Source organism: Desmodus rotundus, chromosome 4, assembly GCF_022682495.2.
Source record: "Desmodus rotundus isolate HL8 chromosome 4, HLdesRot8A.1, whole genome shotgun sequence".
Lineage (NCBI taxonomy): Eukaryota > Metazoa > Chordata > Mammalia > Chiroptera > Phyllostomidae > Desmodus > Desmodus rotundus.
Genome location: NC_071390.1, coordinates 64,733,704 through 64,744,284, shown reverse-complemented (window position 1 = coordinate 64,744,284; position 10,581 = coordinate 64,733,704). Strand labels below are relative to the sequence as shown.

The window sequence follows — 10,581 nt, the reverse complement described above, 5'->3', positions numbered from 1 at the left end:
CTACATCAAACTAAAAAGGTTTTGCACAGCGAAGTAAAACATCAACAAAATAAAAAGCCAACCCACAGAATGGGAGGACATATTCATTGATACATCTGTTAAAGGGTTAAAATCCAAAATTTATTAAGAACTTACAAAACTCAACACCAAAAAGACAAACAACCCAATTAAAAAATGGACAAAGGAGCCCTGACTGTGGGGCTCAGTGGTTGAGTGCCAGACTGTGAATCAAAGGGTCGCCAATTTGATTCCCAGTCAGGGCACATGCCTGGGTTGTAGGCCGGGTCCCAGTTAGGGAGGTGCGTGGGAGGCAACCACACATTGACATTTTTTTCCTTCTCTTTCTCCCTCCCTCCTCCTCTCTAAAAAAATAAATAAATCTTTTAAAAAATGGACAAAGGAGCTGAATACTCCTCTGAACTTCTCCAAAGACGACATACAGATGGCCAATAGACATTTGAAAAGATGCTCAATGTCACTATCATCAAAGAAATGCACATTAAAACCACAATGAGATATCTCATACCTGTCAGAATGGCTATCATCAATAAATCAACAAATAAGTGCTGGCAAGGATATGGAGAAAGGGGGACCCTTATGCACTGCTGATGGGAATGCAGATTGGTGCTGCTACCGTGGAAAGCAGTATGGAGATACCTCAAAAAATTAAAAATGGATCTGCCCTTTGACTCAGCAATCCCCCTTCTGGGAATGTATCTGAAGGAACCCAAAAAACTAATTTGAAAAAACATAAGCATCCCTAAGTTCACTGCAGCGTTATTTACAATTGCCAAGATATGGAAGCAGCCCAACTGTCATCAGTAGGTAAGTGGATAAAACAACTATGGGACATTTGCACGATGGAATATTACTCACTGTAAAAAAGAAAATTTTACCCTTTGAGACAGTATGGATAGACATGGAAAACTTCATGCTAAGTGACATGAGCCAGTCAGAGAAAGACAAATATCATATGATTTCACTCATGTGGAATAATGAACAAACTGAACTAACAAGCAAAATAGAGACAGACTCATAGATAGAGAAGAGGATGACAGCTAAGCAGGGGGAGCAGTAGGGGATGGAGGGATTGAGAAAAAAGGAAAAAAGACTTATGGACATGGACAACAGTGTGGTGATTGGGGTGGGAGAAAGAGGGTATAAGGGGACTAAGTAAATGGTAATGCAAAAAAATACAATAAAAATAATTCTAAAAATAAAAGCTTTAAAAAAAGAGGTAAAATAATCTACTAAAAATGGCCCTCTGGCTTGAAAACTTTTCAATTCAAGCATTTCCTACTGACTTTTAAATACTGATAATGTTTCAGATTCCCTATATAAAATTTAGAATAGGAGTAGTGAATTCCACCCCGAGAATACATGGGATACTCAAGTGTGAAAGTAATTGGACAAAGACCAGGAAGATAAAGTTCAGAGGAGTAACAGGTCACCCACACATACTCAATCTAAAAATGAGAATAACGATTCCTGCCTGAAAGGGTGATTATGGATTAACCTTTGAGCCCTAGTCTCTGCTTTTGAAATATTTTTTGTATGTCTCTGTGCACTTGAACTAAGTTTCCTCCTCCTGACTCCCAGGCTCACGGTAACTTCCCCATTTCTCCTGGTACCCTGAGTTCACAATATTTAACTTTCCATGACTAGAAGTGGCGGTTCCATTATGTGGTCTCTGCCTGTACCACTGGTTGGCCATCTTCAGTGAACCATGTCCACCTAGTCAAGGCTGTATTGCTCCAAGGCCTGAAGCAAGGCATCACAGGAACATGCAGCTAATTAATAAAGTATGAAGTATCAGAAATAGTCCATGCACTAGCAGCCACAGGCAGATAAATACTCCTCCAAGTGAATGAAGACTTACTGACTGAATTAGCGTCTGCCTGAAATTACATATAAGGATTAGTCCTTATTTCTTAATGTCTACTCTAGTAATACTACTAATATTAAAGAAACCTTGAAAATAGTTACTCTTCCAACTGACCAGTGAGAGTAACAGTTATGCTGGGAAGGAGAAATGAATATATTTATCCAGTTCTTGGGCCAACCTTTTATATTTTATACATGGAAGGAAAGCTAGCAAGTATTTAACAGGCCCAGGAAATTTGATTCTTCATCAAGCTGCATGAGAATGCATGCTATTTTTTTTTTTACACTGATACCAAATGGGGATTCCCATTTGATAATTTGATGAATTACTCTGTAATAGGCTATCCCCAGACATACATTTTTGTGGGGGAGACATCAGCTAGTCCCGAAACTTTTATGACTATTTAACATGTTCCACTGCCTAAGAAAAGGTATTACTAGGCACACTATCTGAATGAATTTACAGACAACTGAAAACAGCTCTGCTAGGTGGCTAGAATAATAGTACTGTTTCAGAATAGAAGGAAAGCTACTTTTGTTCCCCTGAAGTTTAAGTTTTTAAAAAAGCATTTGCTAGTGTAGCAGGAATGCCCTAAGTCCGATAGATAGATTCCACTACTCTCTCGAAGTAACATTGCTAGTAGGAGTGTAAATGAGAAATCCTCTGGGCAGCAGTATTTATTAAGAACTCTAGATTTTTTTTCCATCTTAAATTATCTTTTAAAAGTTCTTATCTACTAGGCCCATTTTTAGAAAGGCAGCCTAACAAAGTAAATATTCAAAGATTTATGTGTAATGATGTTCAATGCACTAGTCGTATTTTCTAAAACAATGGAAAATCACCCAAATAGTTACCGCATTTTTTGGCCCATAAGACGCACCTAGGTTTTAGAGGAGGAAAATATGAAAAAAAAATTGAAGCAAAAAATATGGTAAAATATTTAATAACATCCTTTAAAGCAGAAATCCTGTAGCGAGCCAGGACTATAAGATGCACCCCCATTTTCCTCCCAAATCTGGGGGGAAAGTGCATCTTATAATCCAAAAAACATGGTGATTGGGAATTATAAAATAAAATATTCCATCTGTTTGACGGAATATTACATAGCCAATTGTTTAAAAGAAGTTATGCTTTCAGTAGCTACATAGTGACATACTATGATCACAATATTGCAAAAAAATATGCAGCAGAAAAAAATAGAAACATTCCATGTAAATAGTGGTAATATCTGGCAATAGAATTTCAAATAATTTTATTTGCTTTTTTATTCTCTCCTATGTTTTCCAAAATTTCTACAATAAGTACATATTTTTAGAACTGGAAAAATATTTTCAAAAGAAAAACAACCTTTATTGCAATAGGTTTATGACTTCTCTGTCTACACAAAAGAAAAAGCCTGTGGTTGTATGGTCACTTACCTGCCCCGTGCTCTGTAATGGGTCTCAGGTAGCTGACATGCACACCTCTGGGACATATGTACACTCACTTACTTTTTATAAAATCTTACCAGACATGTACTCTGATAAATAATACCGTCCGAGTATCACAAAACACATCACTAAAATATACTAAAATAAGGTTATTTACTTAAAAAATGATACATTGAACGTAATCTATATATAGAACAAAGCAATTAATGGTAAACTTAATAAGGCACCTTTTAAACCAGATGCAGTACAAAATACATTTAGTGTGTTACATACCAAAGATGAATCTATATTTTTGGTGTTTTACAACTGCATAATAAAACTGCTTAACGCTTCTTTCAATGTCTATGTACAACTCCCCTAAGTAAGCTATAGTGGTATTTTCATTTTTTACAATATATGCTACACTTTAGTTTTTAAATGGGCAAGGACAACAGTTACTAAAAGGGCTTAAATAATTCCACTGAAGGCATAGTACAGAGCACGATCTAAAATTACAATATATTTAGTCCTTCGCAAAAGCAGTATTCATATACTTTCCTTACAGGATGATCATTACATGTGGCTTCACTTGACGCTACCCTAGGTTTCATTTGGTCAGTTGTCCGTAATTTTCACTGTGACTCTCTCAAAAGCACTGAGGCAAGAAGATTAACTGCAAATAAAAATCTGACCCAAGCAAATAATAAATGTTACCCCTTTAGACAGTATGAGAGCTGCAACAATCTTTTTTAAAAAATCCATTAGTATTTCTGCTGTTTAGACACATTTCAAGACTACTGAAAACAAATATGATTTCATTTATAAAATCCTCCCTGGAATAAATGATTTAATATTAAATTTGATCTGGGGCCAACTTAGAAATGCACATTTCTTTCTGTTTTAAGATGTTATTTATTTATTTTTATAGAGAGAGGAAGGGAAGGAAAAAGAGATCAATGTGAGAGAAAAACATCAACAGGTTGCTTCTTGTATGCACCCCAACTGGGGACCAAACATGCAACCCAGGCACCTGCCCTGACTGGGAATCAAACCAATGACCTTTTGCTTTGTGGGATGACGCCAAACCAACTGAGCCACACTGGTCAGGGTGAGATGCATGATTCTCTAAAATCTGTATTGCATTTTGTTTTAAACAGAAGCAAAAAATCTGGGAGAAGAAAGGTACTATTCCTTTTTTTTTTTTGAATAAATATTAAATCTGGCATATTCTAGGAAAATAATTTTCAAAACCTGTAAGTCACTTTCTAAGTTTAGAAATACTTCTGGATGTTGAAAAGGCAACATGATATGTTGATAGGAATATCTTTTGTGAAAACATATCCAGGAAATTAGATTTAAATTTTATAAGAAAATACATGGAAAGCTTAAAATAAATACATTGAAGCCAATTCTAATGTGGCTTTAATTCTAGAGATATTTATCAGCGGAATTTTCTTTGAGGGTTAACTTTTATTATATTCTGGTACCTTTGGTATTTTGTTTTTATGTTTTAATTATTTAAGGGATGACAGACAGAAGCCACGGTTTCAAAATGCTAAGTTGTGAAACCACATAATGGTTTCTAGGATTTTACAAATTATTAACTATGGTACCACATAATACTTCCTTCCTCTTTAAATATTTCACTTGCTGGATGAACTTAGAAATTTAAGAGTAAAAGTAAGAAGGAGAGAAGAAAAGTTTCGTACAACATTTTTTTAGACTTTAGGATTTCAAATATGTCATCGGCTTTTTTAAAAACATGTTATGTGAGAAAATATACTAAACAAGTCTCTAACATTAATTCTTGTATCAATTTTAATAGATCAATTTAATTTAAAAAATCATTACGAAGGGCTTGTACTTATATACTACCTGTAATGTTTTTCTTGCACATACTATTTTAACATTTCTAAGAACAGAGCTTGCCTTTTCTTATTTTCTTTATTATTAAGATGACAAATGATTCTGAGGATTTATAGTTTATCAAGTAAAAAATAAATCAAGGTTAACCTTAGCCTAAGTAGATCAGAGCTCATAAGTGTTCTTAAATCACATGGCAATTTGATTAAAATATCTATAAATCTCACTATAAGAGACTGAGAAAACACTCTGAAAGAGCAAGTTATTGGGTACTAACAATACGTAAATTTACTTATCTTAATGCATGTTCCAAACTTAGATGAAAATTTTTAAATTTAGTCAAAATTGTTAAAGCAAGTTTTAAATTTGTGAAGTTTGATATATATACAAATATACTAGAGTTTCATCCTTTAGTACCAAATTTTTGGTAATGAATAGGTTCATGGTCTAATTCCCCCCCTTTAAAGTATTTTTACCATATTATGACACATCCACATTTATTTTATGCTATTTTCAAACAAAACTGTCTCACTTTCTGTGCCCATGAGTTGTTCTTTCAGAATAAGACATTAGTATTTAAAAGGCATTACAGAAGTATAAAAAGTTTAAGTAAATCAGAATTATTCCTTGGAATAACAAGGCATCCATAACATATGTAGCATTTTCTTAAAAAATAACAATACAGGATAAGTATAGGTATTGACTAGATACTAACTCTTCCTTGTCTTCACAAATTATGGAATAGAAATCATGAACCCAAAATCTCAAATGATTTAAGTGTCTGTAACAGCTGTTGACAAATTTTTAGCAGTTCTGAAAGAGAAATCTCTAATTAGAGGATCCTTTCATAAAGAAAAATTGAGATGATAGTATCTTCATGAAATGAAACTCTGTGCCTGGTTAACAAACTTGTAGGTTTGATATACTATTTGGAATGCATTAGTTCTAAAAATGCATATGTAGTTCTACTTTATAACTTTTTATTCTTATAATCTTTTATTTTTTTCCCCTCAAGGATGAGTGTGAGGCCCACATGAGCTGGTTTCTACAGTATGAATGTATGTACATATATAAAGTATGGCTGTAAAAGGAGCAGGTGTTTTGCAAATAAAGCATGTTACACACAAAATATAAATAACTTCCCTTTAAAAGTTACTGAGAATAAAGAATACAGAACATGGTTATAGGCACTTAACATTGCTATCAAATGCAGTGATTAGCAATTCACTTCAATAAGAAGTGTGTTCTTTACAAGCTTCATGGCTTTGGACGTTCCAACTCAGGACAGGATGCTTTCTATGACAAAAGTAGTAATTCCAGAAAAAAAAAAGGAAAGAAAAAAAAGATGTTGGTGGGAGAAAAACAGTCGAAATTTCCAGGCACTTTAAACTTTTTTTTGGCCTTTGTATCAACTTTTATGTTAAAAACAAAGTTGGTGGAGAAGCTAGCTCACTATCAAGGTAATTGGCTTTTTATGTGATTGGCGAATCTTGGTCAGGTCATGCATTTTTTAAAGCACAAAACCAACAGCCACTAATATCTTCCTGTGTATTCGTAAATTACATTTCCTTCTAATTCAAATGGCAGCAGAGAAATTCTGGTGTGCGCGTGTGTATATACACACCATTATCAAGGCATGACAAACTATCAAAGCAGTATCCCAAACAGATTAATCCATAGGCTGTTTACAAAGGTAAAATACAGATTAAATTTTCTCAGGTAGAAGGCAAGAGTATTATTTCTCCATCTCTGCTGAATTCATTTATCTTCCTTAGGCTTTCACAGAAAGCACCATTTTATGAACAGGTAATTCAGTACCCAGAGTTTGACTGGAGACATTAATCAGGATTGAAGTCTTGATGCAGTTCATAAAAACCCAATTTAAAAAAGGCATCAAAAACCACATTTAAAGTACAGCTGTCCATATATAAAGAATAAAGTTTTTAGAAGTTCCCAGCTTATATTCTACAGAGTACTGAAAGGTTTAATATTAGCAGCCTGTGAAGGTGTAGTGAGGAAAGAGTCTGACAACCAAGTTAACCTCCTTATTCTACTCTAATTCTACCCATTCCTTGGGTGAAAACAGTTCTTGTGGTCTAGAATTTCTCCTCATGATCACTTAACTATCAAATCTTTACATCTTGGGATTCAACCATCTTGGCAAGTGTCTTCTTGATTCTGAGAGCTGTAAGTCTGGAGGCTGGGTTGTGGGCCCAGCATTCTGACATTAGCTTCAAAACTGCTCGCAGACACTGAAAAGTAAACAGAATGTCGTGAGCAGGTAAATATCTTTGGCAACACTCACCAATCACTTCCTCAAGGGACTGAGTTCCACTTACTTCATCACTGTTCCATCGATTAGACACAATTGGCCGCAAACGTTTGACACACACAACCTCACGCATATCTTCGTATGATGGATCATTGGGGACCATGTTGTAATATGGTAATTGGTACTCTTCTACTATCCCTGTAGGGAGAAAACACAGTGAGCACAAAAATGGTGGCTGGACAAAATATATCGACCTATTCAGCATTTCTTACTGAACTTATGGAACTAAAACTGATTCCTATATAAAGAAAAAAATATAAAGTGGATGGTTCACTTTTAATAGTAAATGTATATTGTTCTCTTTTTTATGTCTAATTATTCTCCCTATGTCTATCAGGATCCCCATCACAGCTGTGGACATACCAATATCCCCCCCCCAAGAAAAAGCAGCAATATGAAACACTCACCCTAAATTTTAATTATTTATTTATGTAATTGTTTCTACTAATAAATGCAGTAGAAAGACAGCATGATATGTTGAACAGAGAAAACAGAGCAAGCCTGAGACTGTTATCCTTAAAAAGGCCTGCCTACAAGGCTGGTCTTCGGCTGGTGTCTGGGAACTTGCCTGGTAAATAGCTCCCTATGCTGATGTAAAGCTTTCCCTACGTGGCAACAATGGCTCACTGTACCTAGACTACTTGTACAAACAATATGCTTTATGCTGAATACCTGCTTTCTAAGAGTTTGGAATTCTGTCTGGTATGTGGGCAGAGGGTACCCACATGACCAGCCTCCAATAAAATCTTTGAGAACTGAGTCTCTAATAACTTCCCTGGATGACAATATTTCACACATTGTCACAAAATGCTGGAGGATCTAAGTGCATTCTGTGAGACCTCACTGAAATGGGACTTTGGAAGCTTGTATCTGATTTCCTTTGAACTTTGTCCCTTGCATCTTTTCCCTGTGCTGATTTTGCTTTGTATTTTTTCACTGTAATAAGTTTTAGCTGTGAAGACAACTATATGCTGAGTCCTATGAGACCTTCTAGTGAAATCACAGAACCTGGAGTGATCTAGGGCAGCAGTCCCCATTCTTTCTGGCACCACGGACCTGTTTCATGGAAGACAATTTTTCCTAGGATGGGGGTGGGGGGACAGAGCTCAGGCTCTCACCAGCCCCTCACCTCCTGCTGTGGACAAGGGTGTGGTGGAGACAGGAGGAGTAGCTCAGGCCAGGGAAGCTTCAATCGCAGCCCAGTTCCTAACAGCCTGGTCTGCAGCCCATGGGGTTGGAGACCCCTTATCTAGGGGATACATGATATCTAAATTATATAATAGGAGCTACTATTTTCTGAAAGATGAGGATGCAAACATAACCAGAAACACACTCTGTAAACTCCTACCTCCTGTGATACAACGACGGGCCATTTCCCAAATGATTAGGCCAAAGCTGTAGATGTCTGCCATTATATATGGCTGGAAATGGTTTTTATTCAGGCTTTCATCCAGCACTTCGGGAGCCATGTACCGTTTGGTACCCACCCTGGTATTCAAGGGGACATCAACTTCATTTGTATCACTGAAACAGAAGACAGACAATGTCCAGGTTGACGGTTAAGAACAAAATAGTTTTTCTTCCATTTTTGTTGTATGTTGTAAAAGTCTCTCTCTCTCTGTCTCTGTCTCTCCACACACACACACACAAATAATAAAAATAAATTACCTATAATCTCCACATTCTTTTAACAGAAATCATTGGGGCCAGGTGTATTTTAAACTTACCACCTTTCAGATTAAAAAATATATACCCTTTAAATATATGCTACATATTATATAATTTCCCCAGCAGAGTCTAGAGTAGTACTCTTTTTTATTTTCAAAAGATTTTTATTTATTTATTTTCAGAGAGAAGGGAAGGGAGGGAGGAGAGAGAGAGAAACTTCAATGTGTGGTTGCCTCTCGCGCAATCCCCACTGGGGATCTGGTCCCACAACCCAGGCCTGTGCCCTGGCTGGGAGATAAACCAGCAACCTTTTGGTTCACAGGCCAGCACTCAATCCACTGAGCCATACCAGCCAGGGCTAGAGTAGTATTCTTAATCAAACTTACTACCATGTCTACATTCAAAACTAAGTGTGAATATTTATATCAAGCTGGTTAAAGACAATAGGTAACTTGCAAGGGTTCAGGTCAGGTTTTGTCACCAAACAAATCTGGTGTCTCTCAAAGAAAAAAAGGCAGTACTGAATACAAAATAAAATGTGGTAGGTAATTATGTCCCAGAAGAAGTGAATGTGAAAATAAATTGAGAGGAATTACTTGCTTTCACCATTCTCATGTGATATATTTAACAGGATTACCTTTTCTTCTTTATGGGTCCAAGAAACTCAGTTCATTGTAAGTAATGTTTACATAATCATACTGACAATTAGTAATGAATTATGATTATTGGTTTTCAATTGGTGGAGTCAATTTTAGGGTTGGAAGACGGGAATGCTTTTGTTACTTGGGTACGCTAGTCTGGCAGGTTCCAGAAACTACTCCGAAGCACAGATTAATATACTTTATATTTTCTTATGTGGCATCTGATGAATATTTGAATCAATTAACAATATACTGATTAAAACAGACAAACAACAAACAAGATAAGAATACTCTAACAACCAGGGAAGATGATTTAATTTTTTAATATTTGGTTTATTATGGACTAGTACTTTCATCTTATGGCCTGAAATTCTGAAATGTGAAATGGCTGTTGTATTTTAGAGTTATAACAACATTAAAATGGTTTCTATAGTTTCCAAAAAATATTACAATTCTAATTGTTTAAAACTAGTAACAAGGTATCAGGTGGTGATGGAGAAATGACATATCTATATCATGGATGGGAGTGGAAATGATGCATGCTCTCTAAAGGGATAATTTACAATATACCTCAATTATTATGTACATACCCTTTACCTACTCTAAGGAATCCATCACAAAGAAGTACTTGTGTACATGCTCAATGATTAATATATATTGATAAAATACAATGTTCATTAAAGCATTTTTTAAAATAGAGATAAACCGTGGGCAACTTTAATGCCCATGAGTTGGGTCATGAAATAAATTATAGTACATCTATATTTTGGAAAACAGCATCAA

General features: G+C 35.6%; 1 protein-coding gene across 3 annotated transcripts in view; it reads right to left on the bottom strand.

Annotated features, from left to right (window-relative positions):
• Positions 1–353: 353 nt before the first annotated feature.
• Positions 354–10,581, bottom strand: part of BMPR1A (bone morphogenetic protein receptor type 1A) — a 175,402-nt gene continuing 165,174 nt past the window's right edge. For all 3 annotated transcript variants that reach the window (XM_045196188.3, XM_024561298.4, XM_024561299.4), the window contains 3 exons: positions 8,838–9,013; positions 7,497–7,627; positions 354–7,409 (listed from right to left, as the gene is read on the bottom strand). In XM_045196188.3, the coding sequence (XP_045052123.2) occupies positions 7,284–7,409; positions 7,497–7,627; positions 8,838–9,013 (433 nt within the window). In that variant the 3' untranslated portion in view covers positions 354–7,283. The remainder of the gene's footprint in view (positions 7,410–7,496; positions 7,628–8,837; positions 9,014–10,581) is intronic.